At 37.2% G+C, this 22,963-nt stretch overlaps 1 protein-coding gene across 12 annotated transcripts in view; it reads right to left on the bottom strand.

The window, feature by feature from the left end:
• The window catches only part of LOC141450087 (uncharacterized), a 73,135-nt gene that overhangs the window by 9,076 nt on the left and 41,096 nt on the right, over nucleotides 1-22,963 (bottom strand). For all 12 annotated transcript variants that reach the window (XM_074120136.1, XM_074120135.1, XM_074120132.1 and 9 more), the window contains 2 exons: nucleotides 10,638-10,991; nucleotides 10,161-10,288 (listed from right to left, as the gene is read on the bottom strand). In XM_074120136.1, coding sequence (XP_073976237.1) covers nucleotides 10,228-10,288; nucleotides 10,638-10,991 — 415 coding nt within the window. In that variant the 3' untranslated portion in view covers nucleotides 10,161-10,227. The remainder of the gene's footprint in view (nucleotides 1-10,160; nucleotides 10,289-10,637; nucleotides 10,992-22,963) is intronic.

The following is a 22,963-nucleotide window of genomic DNA, read 5'->3' as shown; positions in this document are numbered from 1 at the left end:
GCACTAATTTTTTTTCTCTGGATTTTTTTAAATTTGTTTTTGTTCTTTTGTTCTTTAGAATTAAAGAAAAATATGTTTTTCTGAATTTTGAATTATTTTCTAAGAAAATAAAATCTTTAGTTTATTTTTATTTATTTTTATGATTTAAGGCGCATCAATATCTTGAGTTTATTGGGAGGACGGAGTGTTTTTTCAGTGCACTGCTGGCCTTTGGACAGTGTTCTCTAGTTATGGACAGGAAGCTCCTCTAGGAAGAGAAAAATCTAAGGGTCCAGCTGATGAGAGAGTAATTAGATTTGAATTTTGTGCACCTAACATGGGCGGACACTGCAGCCGGACGGTGAAAACTGCTATGACCTAATGAAACTTTCTCGGTCTCTTAGCCTTGGATTTTATTTAATGGTTAATATGAGAAATTTATAGTAAAGTATGTTAGGCGGTTAAGAGACTAGACCCGCAATGCTAAGATGTATTGTTGGTTTAGTGGGTTCGATTTCCGGTATTAGTCCTTGGATTTTATTTAATGGTTAATATGAGAAATTTACAGTAAAGTATGTTAGGCGGTTAAGATACTAGACCCGCAATGCTAAGATGTATTGTTGGTTTAGTGGGTTCGATTTCCGGTATTAGTCCTTGGATTTTATTTAATGGTTAATAAAAGAAATTTATAGTAAAGTATGTTTGCTAGTCGCCTCCGTCAACGACACCTAATTTGGTAGTTGGACGTTAAGCCCCGCCCCTGAAGAAGAAGAAGAACAAAACAAAAACAATTTTTGAAAATGCCGTTTTTGCCCATTTTCATCAACGAATTTCTCGAAATCTATTTAATCTATGTTGTTGCAAAAAAAATTACAGTTGTAAAGGAGGATTTGCCTTATATTTTTAAGAAAATTTGGGATTTTTATCTTTTATAGAAAAAGAGGAAAAAATTGTCAAAGTTGGGTGTTTTTCAAAAGTTACGCTTTTTCGGTGCAGTTTTTTGACGATCAACCCTTGTACAACAACTGTCCTACAGGAAACAGTTTTAATGAACATTCCAAGTTTGTAAAAAATTCAAGAATTATGGTAACAGAGATTTCGAGACCAAATTTGATTTCATCGCCATCTTTATCCTTCCGACTACAGTATAATTCCATTTCCCCTTGAATACACCCTTCCGCAGTAAATTTACATCTTCCCTTTGCTTCCGTTTACTACTTTTATTCTGATCACTTCAAATCGATTTACTGTCTACAAGTGTTCTTTCTGGTTAACACAGTCAGATATCTTGACGTTAACTTCACATGCCATTATGATTCTCTTTAGCCTGACTGAACTGACTCACATACAGGCAGACACATGTCACTCTATACGCGATGTAATAACGTTTAGGGTTGCACTGCCTCGAAACTATCATATAAGACACCCCAGGATCCAGATGTATGGTTTATTCCTCTATATTCATCCTTTAGCCTGGACCAGATTAAACTATTCGATTTACTATAAACACAAAGTCCCCGGGATGCCATATTAAGTTCACAGGCCTCCTCCATCAGTACTTTGTAAGTCTTCACTGAAGCACCAGCAAGCCAAAGTTCAATAAACTATTATTAGTGCAAATTACTATTTTCTAGCAGAAGCGGAAGATTGGCAAACGTGGGTTAATTTTTTATTTTTTAGAAAATGAGTGGCCCCCACCGGAAATGTAAGTTTTGTGGTCTTACTCTGTGGCAGAGTAGGAGAGACAAAGGAGGGGCAGAAAAATTAGGACACCCCAATGAGAGGGCTGATACAACTGAGAGAATTTATTTAGATCTCTGAGTGTGAGCGTTTAATACTTGGGGTATTTCCGGTACTCCCGGAAGCCGCGAAGTAGAGTAGCGCAGCCATGCGTACAAAAAGTTGTGTTTTCTTACTGTAAAAACTTAAGTGCCTTTAACTTTCAAACCAAACTTAACTTCCTCCAACCACTACTTCGTCCTTCATCATCCCCCTTCCTTTGTAGCAAAACCAACTAGCAATACACAATGCTTGCGCTAACTTTACTTCCTAACGTGCACGAATCGCCGCCCCTGGTGGGAACTGTTTTTTTTTATTCAATTCTATCAAGACAGAGAGAGAAGGGACAAGAAATCCATTTTTCTATCTCTCACTAGGAATTTAGACTACAATTTCATTTAAACTAAGTTAGAGACTAGACCCGCAATGCTAAGATGTATTGTTGGTTTAGTGGGTTCGATTCCCCAGGTCTAGGCCTTGGATTTTATTTAATGGTTAATATGAGAAATTTACAGTAAAGTATGTTTGCTAGTCGCCTCCGTCCACGATACCTAATTGGTAGTTCAAAGTTCAATAAACTATTATTAGTGCAAATTACTATTTTCTAGCAAAAGCGTTAAGCCCCGCCTGATTATTTATACTTAAATTGTTCGATGATAAGCCTTTACTTGATATCCAAATACTTTAAAGAAACGATGAAGTTTTCTTTACTAGCTAAGAAAAGGTGAAAAATATTTTTTTATAACTACAAGAAAAGAATTGGACCGGAACTTAGCGATCAAAATCTGTACCGGAAGTGGCACTTCAGGGAAGATATTTACTCTTTTTTTTTTCTTTTTTTGCAAGGGTCGGTCAACGTATCTCCAGCGGACGGTTAAGGAGGAAGTTAAATGTATTATTAAAGTAGAGAACGAAAAAATTTCCTCCACCGGAAATACCCTTATAACAGTTGATAGTTCCCTTTTTCGAAAAATGACTCCTAGGCGGTACTGAGAAAATTTTGTAGAAAGAGAGAGGGAGTGAGTGGTGCAAGTGAAGGTTTCATAAGTTTTCTTTACAATTAAATTTATCTCTTATAAAATCGTAACTTTTTTTTTATTGATTTACGTCATAAAAATAGCAATGATGACGAACATTGCATTTTTATTGTCGTAGAGAAGTTATTATGCACTATCAAGGAGGCATATGCATTATGAAATTAAGATAAACGAGATTTTAACTCCTTTTTTCTACGCTTCTCTTGCAATAAACACCAATACATTTAAAATAAAACTATTAAAGAATTCTGTAATATAAATTAAATTCTGTAATAAAAAGCCAACTAATTTGCCAAAGTTTAATTGAATGAAATTTACTATAATAAACTAGGGTGACTTTAATGCCAAAATTGGCAAGAGGAGGAGATATTTAGCGAGTTTATAAGAAGATTTATGAGAAGAGTCACAGGGATAATGGACACAGAATGATAAATGCTGCACCCCTCCTTACCTCTAGGAGCGAGAGAATATACAAGGAACAAAAACATAAGGATAAAAAAAAGAAAAGTTTAGAAGGATATAATAAAGGAGCGGGCTGGATGAGAAGCTTACATCAGCAGCTTGGTCGGGGAGGACTGTAATTTAATGGAGACGCGTGACCTGAGGGTACACTTCCCAGCCGCTGGACCCACACGAGATAGATGTTCCAACTGGTGATAAACTGCTTTTAGCATCCTGCTGGTAAACCACTAACAGCTCCTGTAAGTTCCCAACTACTACGTCACCTTTCTCCTGGTGCTGGTGTAGAAGTACTTGAAACTGATCGTGCCCATCACCATTTCCGCTTTTAGAGGTTGTTTTGCAGGAAATATACGTGTATTATATACTTCCGGTGATGAATCTTGGACTCATCAAATACACATCAATTTCCTGTGAAGTCTCCCCCCCCCCTACCGCTGTCTTGAGTTTATCCAGCACTGTGGGAACCTAAACCTCATTTTCAATAATCAAGAGGACTTCCCAATAATTTTAAACATAAACAGAGTGGAGAGTATCAGTTACCGTATAACAAGGCTACTGACCTGTGGTCATGTATCAATAAGAACACCAAGTTCAAAAAACTCCTGAAAAAAAATTGACGCCCGTTTTGTAAACAGGAACTGAAAGTTAAAGAGTTCCTAGTAAAATACCAGTTAACTAGGCTAAGTGCCAGAAGTAGTTTTGACAGCTGATGGAATTTGTGATGTAAACAGCTGGGTAACAGTATATGAAGGTTATATTTATATTTTTTTGTTTGCCTTGTGCCAGAAATTGTTTCTATTTTTGGTCGGTTAAGTTGTAGCTGGGGGGTGTATTTACTCTCTTGTTATTGTGTTAGTAAAGGCTGTGAGGAAATCTGGAGATGAACTCGTCAATACAATACCACTAAATGGGGAAGGGATTAGCTATGAGGTATTGGATTCCCACGAGGAGATCCCGGGTTCGAATCCAGCTGTTGACCTCTTAGATTTTCTCTTTTTCCTAGGTAGCTTCTTACAGCTCACTATCCGATGATGGTCTCAATGTTGTCTGAAACGAGAGAACACTGTCCGGAGGCCGGGGCAGTGCACTGAAAAAAAAGCTTCCGGGGCGCCAAAATAACCTCAGATGTTGACGCGCCTTAAATCATTTTTTTTTTTTAAATACCGCTGAAATGATTTGCGCTCTCTTTTACAGCCGCAATAATCTCAGCTTCATATTTCTGCACTGGCAGTGGACTTGAAACCGGATGTTGCCGCAAATCTCATGATATCTGCTAGTTTCAGCTCGAAACTTCAAGCGTGCTTCCAGAAATGTATTTATTAATTTTTTTAAATATAATATTTGTTCACTTCCTCTGTGGGTATATAAAATTAAACTGAATAACCCTCGCACGACCTTCTCCTACTACAATTTCCGACGCATTCATTTCCGGTGGAAGTGCAGCTTCAAAAATTTGTTACATTATCTTATTTCTTCCTTTTACTCTAAGTGTACTGAGAGAGAGGACAGTAATGGACTTACCATTTTTTGGGGGGTATATTATGTGTTATTTACGTAATACATACTTATGTATACATACAATCTATGTAACATATAACAAGTTATTTGCAAACTAAATGTAGTAGTAATGGGTGAGAGAGGGGAAACGTGATATCCAAGGGTAGCAGCCACTTAAAGTCCTACAAACAAGCGTTTCCACGGCAACAGCGTCTTCCAGCATCCCTTCATCTCTCTCTCTAGCAGCGTCTCTGTATAGATTGTACTAGAGATCATGAATAATACATGTGATGACACACTCCCCTCCTCCGCCAAAACCTTCCTCCATTACCCGCCAAGTTTCCCTGCTCCATCTCCTGTTTTTCCTAAGGGTTGCTGCTTTTCTTCGTGCGCGCACGCACATGTTATATATTCATATATTTTTTTTTTTTTCTCCGACATCACATTAATATGGAAATGTTTTTCTATAAAATCCCGGGAAGCACTCCATTTAATGCTCTGTATACGGATATTATGGGGGAAAAAATGTCCCTTTTCTAATAGGGTAATATCCCTGTAATATGGGATCTGAGGGATAAGATGGATACTATATTCAGATTTAATCGATGTTATAAATATCTGATATCGAAGTTTTATGCAATTAAATTTCCTTGAAGTTTAAGATTTATATTAAAAAAATAATTGAATTCAATTTTAAACAGGAAGCCGTTAAAAGGGGATAAAAACTAATGGCGAAATTTCCGGTCAGTAAAATAAGGAAATTTCCGGTCAGTTTGGAATAGTAAAATAAGGTAAAGTAATGCCCATTTTTTCAGCCAGGCTTTGCGTCCAACTACCAAATAAGGTGTAGTGGACTGAGGCGACTAGCAAACATACTTTACTGTAAATTTCTCAAATTAAACATTAAATAAAATCCAAGGCCTAGAGACCGGGCGAATCGAACCCACTAAACCAACAATACATCTTAGCATTGCGGGTCTAGTCTTTCTTAACCGCTCGGCTACCGTGGCGCCTTCCAGTTTGTAATATATGTTTTTTCCCTGTGACTTATTTACCACTCATTTAAAAGTAATAGGTGATAACTGGTTATATTTCACTAAAATGGCACGTTAGAAAGTAACCCAATCCGGGCCCAGTTTTTAAGGGCTCTTAAAATGGATATTTACTTTTTAAAAAAAAATCGTAGTGTCGTTTTCGAATCGAAAAAAATCGATTCAGTAAAGTGATTAATCGATTTGGGCTAAAATCATTTTGGGCCGTTGGGTCTATTGGCACCTAAGCGATGTTTTAACCTTTCTTTGACCTTCATGTTAACCGTTATTGTGTAGAGACATATATTTGTAAAAAAAAAAAAAAAAAAAAAACACTTTTCAGCACTCAGTTAATTACGCTACATCCGTTCTTCCAGGTGTAAAGAGGAAGTGAACAATCTGGCTGGAACACCCACGCGAATTGCTCTTACTAAAAAATCTTTGAGCTTCATTTAAATGGAGGTGCTAGAATTTCTAGTTTTACAGGAAGTTCCGCTATACTGAGTCGATTTTTCATCTTTTTCCCCCCTGATTTTCTCTCTACTTCCTGTTTACAATTTATGTGGGTAGATCTATAACTTTTATTATATAGATTTTTTTTTTTTTCTGGAAGAATTCGTTGAGAAGGGAAGTTGGGGGTTGACTTCCGCCTTTTGACACGTCATGCCCGTTTTTACGGCTTTACATATACAAGTTGAAAATATATATGAAAATACCAAATTTTGAATCGACCAAAAAGCTGTTGCTGCATTTTTTTTTTGGGCGGGGGCGGCCAAAATTTAAAAAAAAATCAATTTGGGCAATTGGCTCAAAAATTAAATAACCTCTGAAATCGCTCAGATCTCAGAAGGTTACTTTATTTCAAGCGTTAGAGAAAAAATATTATTTTTCAACTGTAACTTCTAATGATTACGGTTCTTAATTTTAAAAATATGTAGAGCACTTATTTTAGAAAGTATCACGTGATGAGCGCACGGTTGTCGCGTGATAGTAACGTGGTTAGTGCGTGGCTACAGTTGGACACAAGCCGCTGCATTCGTCAGAACTGTTTACATCTGAGAGAATGCTTCATTCAGAGAATTAATTCCTATAATACTTCAGCTTTAACTGTCAACAAGACACACGCTATGTGCGACTTACTTCACAAAAAGCTTGAAAGATAAACGCAGAGGAAATATTCCTCAATTTTTTCCTTTTTTCCCTGTGACTTTGTTTCCTGGCCTAGGGCTTAGTTTTGAAAGAGCTTTGAATTATAAATTAATAGATGGACTTGATAACACTAATAAAGTGGGACGTCTAATAAACATTGATGCAAATGAAGTCGTAAAGGCAAAATTAATAATAGGGAATGTTATGTCATCTATAACGAGAGAACACTGTCCAGAGGCTGATAGGGCTTTGAAGAAAAAAAGCTCCTGGCGTCAAAGCTCCGGGCGTCAAAAAAGCTCTCCACCAGGATATTGATGCGCCTTCAATTAAAAGAAATAAAATAAATAAAAATAATAATTGAGATAACACAACTTCTTCTTTTTGTAGCGCTGAGAAGTCCCAAGGTTTTAAGCCCCGAGCATGATGCTTCCTAGGAGCTTCTTACAGCTCACTGTCCGTCACCGTCTCACGGTCAGTGTTGTCTATAATGAGAAAACACTGTCCAAAGGCCGGCAGTGCACTGAATAAAGATCCGAGTACCCTTTTAACTAGCAAGCTGATGCGCCTAAAATAAAATAAACAGCAAAGGAAAAATCTGCAAACTCAGACTGGGAAAAGGAAAAACTGTTTTTCTTTTTCACTTATTTTTTTTTTTTTACATCAATTAAATACTACAGTTTTTCATTTCAAAACCATTGATAAGTACATTTCTAAAATAAATAGGACATTTTTTTTTTTCATTTCCCTAAATATTTTTTCATTAAGAATTTTCCAACATTTATATACAAAAAAAATTATTTACAAATATTTTTCCTTAATAAATGCTATCACGATATGTCTCATTTAATGTGGCACAATTCTCTATAATATTTCTAAATAGTAAATTCTACAAACATATGATCAGCTGTTTGGTATTAATCAGCTGGTCGACAGGGCAAACGTTTGGTATTAATCAGCTGATCGACTGGGCGAACAGCTGTTTTATATTAATCAGCTGGTCGACAGGGCAAACGTTTGGTATTAATCAGCTGATCGACAGGGCGAACAGCTGTTTTGTTTCTTTTAATTTTTTTACAAAAATGAAAACATGAGCCACAATTTGGTTTTTGTAAACATTATCAATTGCTTTACCTAACTCTAATTTAGCCACAATATTGTTCGTCTTCTATTTCTAAATAATTTCTTATCTAGGATAGTTTTTTTTTTTTTTAAGTTCTAGTTTGTTAATTTCTAATTGGTGATTTTATCATTCTATGAAACTATCACTTACACAAAAAAATTGTGGGTTTTTTGTTTTCTGCTTTTTATCTAATAATTCGCTAATCATTGCTTGTTTTGATTTCCCCCCAAATTTTAATGTTGACAGTGATTTAGTCGATAAGAAAATCAAGATGATTATAATTTTAGGTCGCTCATATTATCGGGGAAATACCAGTATTTAATTTATTTCTCGCTTTGATTCTACAGGTCGCCAGGACCCAATTCCAATCAGCTGGTGACCGACCTTATCTTAATGGAAGTTATCTGGAGAGTGTGGGCTATGGTGGGAAAGTCCTGTGGGTGAATTTCGGGTGGGCTATGGGCGCTTATCCTATCCCTGGATTTCTCCTTATATAGTCCTAGGCGGTTACCATAGTTAATATAAATTCGGGACCAATTTCTTGGGAATATTTTGGAAGGGCTTTGCAGAGAGGGATGCATGGGGGCAACTGAGTGATTAACGGCTTCCCTCTTCCTCCAGGGAAATGCTTGGAGGTAATGTGATTTAGGAGCCAAGCTAATTGTTTGAGGAAGAGGTGATTTTTTTTTTTTTTTTGGAACTCTTTAGTCAAATTCCAAAGATGCAAAGATGCTTTCTGCAACTTGGTAGAGTAACCTATGACTATGAAGCGTGCATCCAAATCTTAGTCAATTCAAAGCCATGCTGCTCTCAATTTGTTAGGAACTGTTTCTGTTGCTTGGTCCCCCGGGTCATTCCGGGATTCCGGGTAACGAACAAGGCTGATGAAACAGCAAAGGAAGGAGCTGCGTTGATAACCAATGACTCCTCCAGCCTATTATCCCCTGCATCCTATCGACGTTGTAGAACAGAGCAGTGGAGCAGTGGATTTTGAAGGAACATCTGGAAACGGTGGAGATCCCCGAGCTGAAACTGCCACCAAGCTAAGGAAATCCTTGGCCTGTCAAAAACGGATATGGTTGGTTTTAGCAGGTCCCCCGGATACGGCCAGTTTGGTTCAGGTTGGTTGAGTGGACATGCGAATTTAGCGTATTCATCTTTTCAAATGCGGCCTTACCCAGTCTCGCCAATTGGCGCTGGCTGTGGTCGAGTCTAATGAGACTGTACGGCACTTTGTAGGAGGTGTGTCCCCGTTTATTCTATAAAACTAGATTTCTCGTCTTCGGGAGGTTAAATGTTTCCCATCCCGGAGATTGTGGTATCCTGGTAATCTTTACCCCAGAACTCTCTAGGTTTATTCCAGTGCACTGAGGCGATTGAGTCGCCATGCTCCCTAGTGTTCTGTCACGGCTTTATTAGTTTATTATATTTAGCATCTGGCAACTTTTAGCCGGATTTGTTGTTGTTTTAAAGCCCCGGTATCTCTCATGAGATGAGGGGTGGGCGGGGAACAATGGGCATTTTTGGATTTTGTCTGCGTTCCTTCCCCTTTTTTTTTGGTGGAACCGCCCTTCTAATAACAATCTAATGAAGCGTGCATTCAGAGTGGGATGAACTTAAGAGTTCATGGAATGATCTGGATGGATTACAGATCAGAACGAAAGCGAGAAAATAGGAGAACTGTTCAGGAAATCAATTTACAAGATGGCTGTGGACATTTGCATAGACTGAAAGACCCTGGAGGCCCCAAAGTTAACATCCCGCGGGGAACCAGAGACCCCGCGGGAGTCCGAGAACCAAATGGGCGGAAGTAAACTTTATTCACATACGTTACATAATAACAATTCAATATCTAAGTAAAATTTCCAAATATGAGCGGAAGTGCCGGTCTATTGAATACAGTTTTCTGATTTTTTTTTCAAATTCCAAGTTTAATTAATTAAGTAAACTGCGGCACACAAAGTCGTGTGAGTATTCACACCACTGTTTTTTAAGTTGAAAACTTGGTACTTCTCTAAGTTACCAGAAAAAAAAACGTTCCTTTTTTTCCTTGCGGGATTAAAATAACATTTCACAATTTTTCAAAAAAAACAAAAAATTAGATACCATTTGATGTTTGCATTACTGGAGGCGATGGTTCTTCTGGTATAGTATCCGCCTCCAAGGTATCCGGTCAGCATACTGAGAGTAGAGCTGTCTTACGCATACGATATTCAGTTGGCGTCAACAGGCCTCTGTTGATGATGATGGGTGCAGCCAAAAAAGATAAAAAGAAGACCTGCATTAGTTTACAAAGGTTTGAAGGTGGACTGCCGGGAGAAGGGGTGATTAGGTTAACAGAAATGAAACATGAGAGCTTAAAAGCTCCCGAGCAGGAAGCAAGGAACAAAAAAAGAAGGAAATTAGTCGGTAGCGGAGTAGGATAAACCAAGAAATCCAAGGCTATCCTTCCTAGGAACCACTCACAGCCTGGAGGAAAATATTTTTTATCTGCAGCGAGAGAACACAGCTACTGAACAGCTTCCGGCAGCTGAATGACCTTTTTTGGGTCAATCAAAATCACAATAATAAAATAATACCAACCTGAGCACAGTTTCAAAAGAAACCGACAGCCCTCTGTCGGACATTTTCTTAAACAAATCCCAACATTCTTTCTCTTTGGCCGACTTGAAGTCTGGTTTCGCTGGATCAGTGGATTCTACGCTTGTTGTTGTTGTTGTAGTAGTAGTAGCAGTCGTGGAATTTATGTTCGTTGTTGTTGTTGTATTCACGTTCGTTGCTGGAAGTATTATTCTACTAGTGGTAGTTGTTGTTGGAACATTGTTCAGGATCATCTGTCTAGCTGAACTTGTTGCAGAAGAAGTTGTGCTTCTTCTAGAGGTTTCTGCAATTTGGCTGTTGCTAATAATTGGCACTACATCATTCTCCGTTCCTTCTCTGTGAAGAGGGGGGGAAAAACAAAATCAAAGAAAATGAAAATTAAAGCAAACAGCTGAAAAAAAAGTTTACAATATTGAATGACGTCATGCAAAGGAAGTTCCTGAAAAGGAAAATGGAGGAAAATGATTTCCTTCTTTTGTGAAATCTCTTCTTTCTCCTTTTTTTGCCCCCTTTTTTCCAGGACTTTTCCAAGCACTTTTCCAGCCGAAGGAAGTATGGTTAGAGCAATGGTCGTCCAAAGTGGTCTACGTATTTAGACCCCCCCAGGGGTCTATTTAACAGAAGTAGGGGGTCGATCTGTGGGCAGGGGGTCGAAGGAAAAACAATTTCAAACCCAATATAGCGAGAACCTCGCAAAGAAACACCAGGAGCAACCCATCTCATTAATTAAGAAGCAATACTGTAGTTACTTTACTTATTATTTAATAAATATTAAGAGGTATTTAAATTTTAACATTTAAGATATTTTTCATAAAACTATTTGTTACACAATGTAAAATTACTTTAATAAAAATGTTTAAAATCATAAAATAAATTGAACAAACACAGTACCCTAATAAATAGTTTTATTTTAATTAACTGAAAATTACTTTTATATGGGGGGTCGATGGAGATTTCTGTAAAATTATATAGAGGGGGGGGTCCATGATCAAACAAATGTTTTGTCGGCCCCCTGGGTTAGTGCCTTGTTCAAGAGCACTTCAATGACACGTATGAACGGAAGTGGTGTATCTAAGAATAAACCGGAAGAGAGATCCCAAAAACTGCTTCTCAACAGTAATGACTGAGAATGCGCGTAAAAGATGAAAATGTGAACAATTTTTTTAGCCAATCAAAACTAGCAATGAGAGGAACTCGATGATATTGTTTTTTTTTTTCCAGTTATTCAGACAGGAAATGATGAAATAAAGTTCACTAGTTTCATCACAGAGTTTTTCCGCTTAACAGTCAGTAGGTTTTTAATAAAAAATATCTGATTTTTTTTTTTCAGAGAGCTTTTAAAAAGAATTTTCCGCCCAGCTTTTGGTTACAATCATTGCTAGCTTTTAAAAGGGAGAAAACCCTGACTTAAAATAAACAGAATTAATTGAATTTTTAAATTTTCCATTTGTATGAAAATGTAGGCTTGAGTACTATAAAAGTCTCCCACCCGGAAAGCTTTGGGAAATGAATTTGTTTGATAAATAAAAAAAAAAAAAAGAAAAGTTAGTCCCTACAATATTGGACACCATAGAGGAAAATCTACATATTTCCTTTTTGTTCACATAAACTGAATATTGATGAGGGTGGGAGCACAGTTAAAAAAACCAAAACAAAAATCCCGGAAAATTAAAAGAAAAACCTGCGCTGAATGAACAGCAATTTCCCGGAATTAAATCTTCATTTAAACTACAATTTGTTTATTTTAGCAAAACATTTATCATAAAGTACTTATTTTTATTTTATTTTTTTTCATTTAATAAGTTTAATGTTTGTGAGATTTTGAGTAACATATTTTTTTTTTCTAGTTATGAAAAACTCACGCGAATCCTCTTTCTGTAGATCTCAAGTTGTCGACATGTTAAAATCTCAAAATGCCCAAAATGAGTTTTTTCTCCCCCTCCTCCCCAAAAAACGTATTCAAAATGGTGCACCCGTCCTTTCATCGAATAGCCACCCTCAAAAGTTGGTATCTTTTTTTTTTTGGAGGAGAGAGGAGCAGATTTAATCTAAGGTCTCTCTCTCTTTTAAGGAGAGTAAAATGTCTCAGGTGTTCTCTGAAGTACGAGGTGTGTTCAAAAAGTAACGGGAATTTTCGTTTTTTTGAAAAAAATATTTATTTATTCATCTACATTAATATTGTCGCCTTCAAAGTAGTCCCCTTCGAAATAACACTTGAGCCAGCGCTTTTTCCAATCCTCGAAACACTTCTGAAACTCGATCTTTGTGATAGCTTTCAGCTCTTTCAGCGATTCGCTTTTAATGGTCATCTATGCTTGTAAAACGACGGCCTTTTAATGTTCTCTTTATGTTTGGAAATAGAAAAAAGTCACATGGAGCCATGTCTGGCGAATATGGAGGCTGGGGCATCGTTAAAGTTTTGTTTTTGGCCAAAAATTCACGAACAAGCAATGAAGTGTGAGCAGGTGCATTATCGTGGTGCAAAATCCATGAATTGTTTTGCCACAAATCCGGGCGTTTTTTTTCGGATTGCTTCACGCAAACGGCGTTGAACTTGTAGGTAGTACTCCTTATTGATTGTTTGACCTTGTGGCAAGAATTCATGATGCACTATGCCATTAAAATCGAAGAACACAGTGAGCATAACCTCCACTGGGACGATTGAGCCTTAGTTTCGACATCATATCCGTAAACCCATGTTTCGTCACCTGTTATAACACATTTCAGTAGATCCGCATCGTTGTCGACTTCATTGAGTGACTCTTGAGCAACTTCCATTCTCCGCTGTTTTTGTTCGAAATTCAACAATTTTGGAACAAATTTTGCTGCCACACGTTTCATACCCAAAACATCCGAAAAAATTTCATGGCATGAGCCAATTGATATGGCAACATCATCAGCGACTTCTCTGATTGTGATTCGGCGATCGTTCATAACCATTTCTTTAACTTTTTTCACGTTTTCATCGGTTGTTGATGTGCTTGGACGTCCAGGTCGTTCGTCATCTTCAACGTTTTCGCGGCCATCTTGGAAACGCTTATACCACTCGTAAATCCTTGTTTTACTCATAGCAGACTCACCATATGCCTTTATTAACATTTCACACACTTTATTTCATTTTTTACGCAAAATTTAATACAAATTCTTTGATCCATTTTTTTTTAACTAACAAAAATCGCCAAGCTCGAAAAACACGTCTAACCTTAACGGCTGCCACTTAAGAAGTAAACAATGAATATTACTGAAAATTTTATCGTACTTCAGGGGCATGTGTACCAACATAATAAAAAAAAAAAATTTTACAATCAGACTCTCCAAACCCGCGAAATTTAAAAATTCCCGTTACTTTTTGAACACACCTCGTATATCCTGGACACACTTCCGTTTCTCATCCTAGCAATTTTTTGTTGCGTTTATTTGTGCTATAATCACAGCACGTTGGCGCTATAAGTAACAATGATAGAATTGTGTGGTAGTAGATACAAACGAGTGGAGAAGTTACCGCACTGGTATAAAACTCCCAAAACATTAGACTGTTACGATGAAAAAATAACTACCTGTTTCAAGCAATGATTATATTTTTATTATGCCGAGCTTTCCATGAGCAAGACAAGACAGAAGATACACCAACCCTTTAATGATGTAATAAAATATTACTTTGTAAATTAACCCTGAAGATGACCCTAGTCCCTAGGTCGAAAGCTCGGTATAATAAAGTTTATCCTGACTGAAACTGGCATTAATTTTCCCATCCTACTGAAACTATGATTCAGTCACCAAAAATAATGAACAGTAGATTAGACTATTAGTAAATCTCTTCACAAGGAGAGGAGATCATACAGGCCACCTCTGTCTCTTTAACCCGCGGGTTATCAGGAAGAGTTCTTGAAGCCAAGATTTTGGAGCTAGAGGATTTATATGTGATTGCAGGTTGAATTGGAGTTTTCTGTATCGTGTTTTCAGCGACTTGTGCGATAAAAGGAATGGTTAAGGTCCAGTGTGTACGAGGTGTGTTCAAAAAGTAACGGGAATTTTTAAATTTCGCGGGTTTGGAGAGTCTGATTGTAAAATTTTTTTTTTATTATGTTGGTACACATGCCCCTGAGGTACGATAAAATTTTCAGTAATATTCATTGTTTACTTCTTAAGTGGCAGCCGTTAAGGTTAGACGTGTTTTTCGAGCTTGGCGATTTTTGTTTGTTAAAAAAAAAATGGATCAAAGAATTTGTATTAAATTTTGCGTAAAAAATGAAATAAAGTGTAATAAAGTGTGTGAAATGTTAATAAAGGCATATGGTGAGTCTGCTATGAGTAAAACAAGGATTTACGAGTGGTATAAGCGTTTCCAAGATGGCCGCGAAAACGTTGAAGATGACGAACGACCTGGACGTCCAAGCACATCAACAACCGATGAAAACGTGAAAAAAGTGAAAGAAATGGTTATGAACGATCGCCGAATCACAATCAGAGAAGTCGCTGATGATGTTGCCATATCAATTGGCTCATGCCATGAAATTTTTTCGGATATTTTGGGTATGAAACGTGTGGCAGCAAAATTTGTTCCAAAATTGTTGAATTTCGAACAAAAACAGCGGAGAATGGAAGTTGCTCAAGAGTCACTCAATGAAGTCGACAACGATGCGGATCTACTGAAACGTGTTATAACAGGTGACGAAACATGGGTTTACGGATATGATGTCGAAACTAAGGCACAATCGTCCCAGTGGAGGCATTCTGGATCGCCAAGACCGAAAAAGGCTCGACAAGTGCGGTCGAATGTGAAGGTTATGCTCACTGTGTTCTTCGATTTTAATGGCATAGTGCATCATGAATTCTTGCCACAAGGTCAAACAATCAATAAGGAGTACTACCTACAAGTTCAACGCCGTTTGCGTGAAGCAATCAGAAAAAAAACGCCCGGATTTGTGGCAAAACAATGCATGGATTTTGCACCACGATAATGCACCTGCTCACACTTCATTGCTTGTTCGTGAATTTTTGGCCAAAAACAAAACTTTAACGATGCCCCAGCCTCCATATTCGCCAGACATGGCTCCATGTGACTTTTTTCTATTTCCAAACATAAAGAGAACATTAAAAGGCCGTCGTTTTACAAGCATAGATGACATTAAAAGCGAATCGCTGAAAGAGCTGAAAGCTATCACAAAGATCGAGTTTCAGAAGTGTTTCGAGGATTGGAAAAAGCGCTGGCACAAGTGTATTGTATGCGAAGGGGACTACTTTGAAGGCGACAATATTAATGTAGATGAATAAATAAATATTTTTTTCAAAAAACGAAAATTCCCGTTACTTTTTGAACACACCTCGTATAGTCCAGGTTGGAGATATAAAATGGAGCGTGAACTTATAGATCGAAGTATTTTCGATTGAAGAGACAGGTGCGATTGGTTGAACCAATATCGATAAGTGCAGATGATGCATCAGTCTTTAGTTGAGTAGAGGCAGTCTAGATCTATCGTCTAAGTTGTCAATAGAGTCTGTTTAGTGCTGTGAGAATTCCCATCTTAATAATTTAAAACAGAATAGTCAGTATTAGCAGACAAAGGTAAAATGTTAAATGATTGAAAACGTAAAAACGGAAATGAACAGCAGCACCTCCCCACAAATTCTACTTTTAAAACTGTGTAAAACGGCGCAGTAGATGATCTGTATTAAAGATCGATTGTGTTAAGCACCAGAAAAAACAAAAAAAAAAAGGTAACCCTTTTTAAAATAGTTACAGGTAAGAGTGGGAGAAAAAAAAGGTTGAATGGGGCATAAAATTGAATAGAGGTATTCAACCCCATTGTGTGGGGAAACAAAGTTGGGGATGTAGAGGAACAATTGCTAACGTAATTGTTCCTCTGGTAGAATATAAAGCCCAAACTCTATCACAGCTTTTGGCTTTTAAGCAAAAAAAATATTCAATTACCATGGTTACCAGGCATGTCTGTACATGCAAAAGCTCTAGTCTGCCATTAAATCATTAATAGCTCATCCTCCTGTATTACATTGTAAAGGCCTCTCTGGTAGTTGAAGCGCCGAGAAAATAAAGGGCTCCGCGTACTAAGGGTGAGAAAAAGTAAAAAAAAATCAATAAAATTGCACTTCCGTATGATGAAATGCAGCCCAGAATTCCGAAGCGACGTCACGCTACACTGAACTTCCTTTTTCATATTACACTCACAGACAAGCTGTTAGAGCCAGCTGCAATAGAACAGAACGCATCACTTCCAACATCTTTAATTAATATGCACACGTGTATAAGCCATGAAGAAAACCAGCACTGTTTTCCTTTCCTTAAAAGAGGAAATCCCGGATACAACAGAGAATCGATGAATTTCCCATTAGAAGATTAGGTACACGCCCTTCCGTTTAGTGCCCATCTACTTTAGGTTGGCACTGTCCAATTAGTTAACGAGTTTCCCGGGCGCAGTTCCCAGATTTTCCCAATTGTTTTCTTCAGGGACCTATTTCCTACCCCTTCCATTCTTTTTTCACTATTTAGGTAACGTATTTCCTTTCTTTTCCCGCGCAATTTCTTTCACTCTTTCCGTTTTACTACCAGAAAAGGGGCGGGGCTTTAATTGTATTAATGGATCACTAAAGTTCTTGTACGTTTAAAAGAAAAGATTGGATTTTAATTTAGAAATTAAACGACTTTAAATTAATTATATAAATGCAAATTTAATAGAGATTGTCAAAATATCTAAAATAGAATGAAATTTTAAAAGATTGCAATAAAAAAAGTAAAGTAGAGTAATCGCCTAATTTTTTTCAGGCGGGGCTTAACGTCCAACTACCAATTAGGTGTCGTGGACGGAGGCGACTAGCAAACATACTTTACAGCAAAATTTCTCATATTAACCATTAAATAAAATCCAAGGCCAGGGGAATCGAACCCACTAAACCAACAATACATCTTAGCATTGCGGGTCTAGTCTCTTAACCGCCTAACATACTTTACTATTTTCTCATATTAACCATTAAATAAAATCCAAGGCCTAGACCAGGGGAATCAAACCCACTAAACCAACAATACATCTTAGCATTGCGGGTCTAGTCTCTTAACCGCCTAACATAATTTACTATAAATTTCTCATACTAACTATTAAATAAAATCCAAGGCCTAGACCAGGGGAATCAAACCCACTAAACCAACAATACATCTTAGCATTGCGGGTCTAGTCTCTTAACCGCCTAACATACTTTACTATAAATTTCTCATACTAACTATTAAATAAAATCCAAGGCTTAGACCAGGGGAATCAAACCCACTAAACCAACAATACATCTTAGCATTGCGGGTCTAGTCTCTTAACCGCCTAACATACTTTACTGTAAATTTCTGATATTAAACATTAAATAAAATTCAAGGCCTAAAGACCAGGAATCGGGAAGTTGAACATTTGGCACGATCGCAATAGTGAGAGAAAATTAGAAGGACTTAAGTAAATAAACTGTAAGTAATTACTGTAAATAAAAAAAAATTTACCTTTTACTAATTTTCTTATTTTTCCGCTTAAGCTTGCTCATAATGCCGTACTGACTTAAAGAAGCCGAGCTTCCAACCGACTGATGGATTTGCCTACCTAGTATATTGTCTCATTAAACTTGCTGGAATCAGGGAAAGCGTGCTGAGGAAGAATGTAAAAAGGGGAGTAGCTCTTAATTCATTTCCTAGAGCAGGTATGGTGGGCTTTATCACCTGACAACGCAAACGCATTAGGGAGTGCCCTTAGTAGAAGGCGGGGGAAGAAGTACGGTCTGTCCTGGGGTCCTTTGTGTTAACGTGTAGGTGTGTCCGTGCGATCTAGGAAGTAGATGAATACAGGAAGTCGATAATGTTTCTCTCACTTCCCGGGACACGCTCCTGTTTCCTTTATTGTTCGACACCCCCACGACAGATTTTGATTTGATTAGTTATTGACTTTTCCCTTTCCAAAAGTAATCTTTTCTTCACCTTAATGGGGAATTCGAAACTCACTAAGGTTTGTACATTTTTTTTTTTTTTCTGTAAAGTGTTTTGCAAACAGGAATATACCACTTTAATTCGCCAAAACATTTCCCCGATGTTCCTAGATTAAGGTTGATTTCTGGGGGAAGAAGGAGAATGGATTCCTTCCCCTCCTAAAGCAGGGGTGTCAAACTGGCGGCCCCCCTCAAAGTAATTTTTTCGGTGGCCCACTTTGTTCTGAAATAAAATGAAAATCGAAAAAGAAAATTAGCGTTCTGGGAACATCAAGGCAATACCGTGCACACAATTCCCTCTCTCTGCGTCAACTCTTCAGCTATTGAAGACGAGTATACAGGATGAACCGGTAAGTATTGTCCATAGGCTGTGTGTAGTACATCTAAAGTGGAGTTCAATGACGTATTGGCCAACTTCATATTTTCCACTGTTCTTGAGTGACATCACTTTAAATTTTTTTTTCTAAAATCATTACTTTTTTCCAATAAAAATGTTATTACTCAGAAAGTTTTAGTCCGAATTCGATTCTGATGACACGGTTAGAAAGACAGATAAATTTTCTACAAATTTATACCATTTTGAAGCATAAGTTATTCTCCAAACAGCCTCAATCTTCCTCCGAATGCTGGAAAAATAAAAGAAATCGAAAAATGTTTAAGAAAACTCATTAGGCCCTTACGTGACCATTATCAGACCTAGGTGCTGACACTTTTTAGTAAAAGTTTCCTTGTTTAATGGGCTTTCAAACAGTGTATCATTTTCCAGGATTCCTTTTATCGTCATACGAGAAGTTACGTTTGTTTTTACAAGAAATCGTTGAAAACTCTTTTAGATGGACTATAGTAGTCAATTTTAAAGTAGGCTGTCTTAAAGTAAGGAAGTCATAGGATACAAATTGCACTTTAAACATTTACTTCTGATCTCTCTCAAATATTAGAGAAAATGTTAGGAAATATTTCTAGAATTCGGACTAAAACTTTCTGATTAGTAACATTTTTATTGAAAAAAAAAGTAATGATTAAAAAAAAAATTAAAGTGATGTCACTCAAGAACAGTGGAAAATATGAAGTTGGCCAATACGTCATTGAACTCCACTTCAGATGTACTACACACAGTAAGCCTATGGACAATACTTACTGGTTCACACTGTATATAAATAATAAATTTATATAAATAAATTTTTTTGTTTCTAAATTGAAATCTTCATTTGTAATCATTAAATATGGTACACATCTATGAATGAATTTCCGTTTCATTGACAATAAAGGCGTGTTCATTAAGTTTTAATGACGATGACGTCAATCGTCGCGTTTGCTCTACAAAATCTATGTGACCATTACCGTGAATGACTCTGACACATACGAGGGTCGTTTGAAAAGTCCATGCAAAAATAAAAACTACTTAATTTTTTGGGGTAAACCTTTTTTTATTTTTCAACATAGTCTCCTTTTAGGCTTATACACTTCGTCCAACGCTGCTCTAGTTTGTTGATCCCTTCCGAATAATAGGATTTGTCCAAGTCTGAAAAATAGCCATTCGTTTCTGCAATCACCTCCTCGTTTGAATAAAATCTTTTTACCGCCAGCCATTTCTTCATCTTGGGGAACAAATAGTAGTCCGAGAGAGCCAAGTCTGGAGAAAAGGGGGGATGTGAAACGAGTTGGAACCCTATTTCCATTAATTTTGCGACCACAACTGCTGAGGTGTGAGCTGGTGCGTTGTCGTGATGGAAAAAGACTGTGGGCGTTTTTCTTGCAGCTCGGTTTTCAAACGGTCCAATAACGATGAATAATATGCACCTGTAATAGTTTTACCCTTTTCCAGATAGTCGATGAGGATTATTCCTTGCGAATCCCAAAAGACAGTCGCCATAATCTTTCCGGCCGAAGGAACGGTCTTCGCCTTTTTCTTGGCGCAAATTCCCCCTTGGTAACCCATTGTTTAGATTGTTCTTTGGTCTCAGGAGTGTAGTGATGTATCCATGTTTCATCCACAGTGACGAAACGACGCTTAAAGTCCTGCGGATCTTTCTGGAACAGCTGCAAACCGTCCTTGCAACACTTCACACGATTTCGTTTTTGGTCAAGCGTGAGCAATCGCGGCACCCATCTTGCGGATAGCTTTGTCATGTCCAAATGTTGATGCAAAATATTATGTACCCGTTCATTCGAGATGCCCATAGCACTAGCAATCTCACGCACCTTCACTCTTCTGTCATCCATCACCATATCATGGATTTTATCAATGATTTTTGGAGTAGTAACCTCAACAGGGCGTCCAGAACGTTCAGCGTCACTTGTGCCCATATGGCCACTCCGAAAATTTTGAAACCACTTATAAACTGTTCTAATCGAAGGTACAGAGTCACCATAATGTTTATCAAGCTTCTCTTTAGTCTCCTGAGGCGTTTTGCCTTTAATAAAGTAGTGTTTAATCAACACACGAAATACTTTTTCGTCCATTTTTTGAAAATCACTCGACTTTCTCGATTCAAACGAATGCCAAACACAAAGAAATAGACCGATCTGGCTGAAACTTGGTGTGTGTTCTTCTAAGAGATGCTACTAACTAAACATAACCTCGATACGCGCCAGTAGTGCTATCTCTCTGACTTTGCACGGACTTTTCAAACGACCCTCGTAAGAAGTAATTCAGAAATTGTGTGTGCCACATACCCGAACAGATCGAATCACACGCGCTCGACTCATGTTTTCGAATAATTATATTTGCATATAGGTTAACGTTTGAAAAATAGTAATGTATAAGCAAAACTTGATTTGGAATTCTTGTTACGTAATTTATACGTGTAAGACGGTTTTCAAAAACCGATTTTATTATTCTGTAAAGAATAATAAAATCTGTTTTCGAAAACCGTCTTAAAAATTAAATTACTAGTTATATTTCATCGTCGTTAAACACTATGAAAACTGTAACGTAAACACTCTAAAATGACGCTAAACCTTCCTAGACTATAACCTAACATTCAGGCTGTGTGGCGTTGTCGGCAGCCCCCTCTGATGGCATTTTTACATACGTAATTTCAGTAATTATTAATTTTTTTTTTTTTCTTCTGGAATAATTATTATTATTCTGTAAAGACAGTAAAATGTTAGTGGGGGGGGGGGAGGGCCGCGATTGGTGATGAGCTCGAGCTCGCCTATGGGGTTTGCTAAATACAAAATACACATTGCAAGTCCTGTAATGTACATTGTTTGGGATATCCAGAGTGTTGTTAGGCTGGGATACACGCAGGGGACACCAAGTTCTTTGAAGAATACTGGCTAGTATCAGCTGATGCAGTATGGGCATTTTGGATTGCCTGCGTTTTTTCCGCTTTTTGGTGGAACCGCCCTTTTAATACAATCTAATCTAATCAACTGATTCAGCAGCTGATGCAAAGTAAAGACGCTGTTTTCTAAAAATAATCATTTAAAAAAAGGAATGAATATGTTTTACTGAAATTCAAATTTTTTTTTTTCTTGATTAAAAGCATCTTCCAAAATGGTCCATACAGCATCGCTGAAATAATTATCTACTCATTTTGATTTACGCTGTATTTGTTTATCTTCCCCCCCCAAAAAAACAGCTGCTGATCTATTGGTCTATCTGTCGTCTATTTCATACTATCGCAGGAAAATAAAATAACGATAAATTTACGTTCCTTTATTCGATTTTAATCGAAAACAAACAAATCAATGATTTATTATGTTATTTAGGGTTTTTTTTTTCGATACTATTATTGTTTACCAAAACTGAGTACAATTGTTCGCAATAGTTAAAATATCGTAACAACTATACTTGGACAAATTCACGTGCTCTAATCGTGATCTTCTTACGTCATGCGATGACGTAGTTTTCTCTCTTACACACACATACTAGCCCAAGAGTTTTGGCTTTTTTTTTTACTGCTGAACTTCTAAGAGTGATGTCACAACGAAATCGTCAATATTAAGCCAAATGTTTGACTTTAAACTAAATTGTAAATCATTGTAATCCCAGATTATATGGAAAAGGTGTAAAAAAAAAAAAAAAAATCGGGGGGAACTAGATTCCCCCAAAGGGGACTCCCTTTGCCTCAAACCCATTGTGTAAGTTATAACCGCAAGAAATGGTCGTAAGAATAAGTCGTGTGAGTAGTTAGTGACAATTTTTTTTTTTGGAACAACCCTTTTCGATTAATTATAAAAGATCGATATCATTTGTCAAGCTTCATTATGTACGTCACGTATATGTTAGCTCCTAGTACACCCTAGAGAGTGCCATGCATAATCTAGACACACATATGTTATGTGTGCGGAAGCCAGGTTACATATCATTACTGTTGACTGGGTCCCCT

Source organism: Rhodnius prolixus, unplaced genomic scaffold (genome assembly GCF_049639745.1).
Source record: "Rhodnius prolixus isolate KJV_2025 unplaced genomic scaffold, Rpr scaffold_2, whole genome shotgun sequence".
Classification (NCBI taxonomy): Eukaryota; Metazoa; Arthropoda; class Insecta; order Hemiptera; family Reduviidae; genus Rhodnius; species Rhodnius prolixus.
This window is presented reverse-complemented; position numbering and strand designations above follow the sequence as displayed.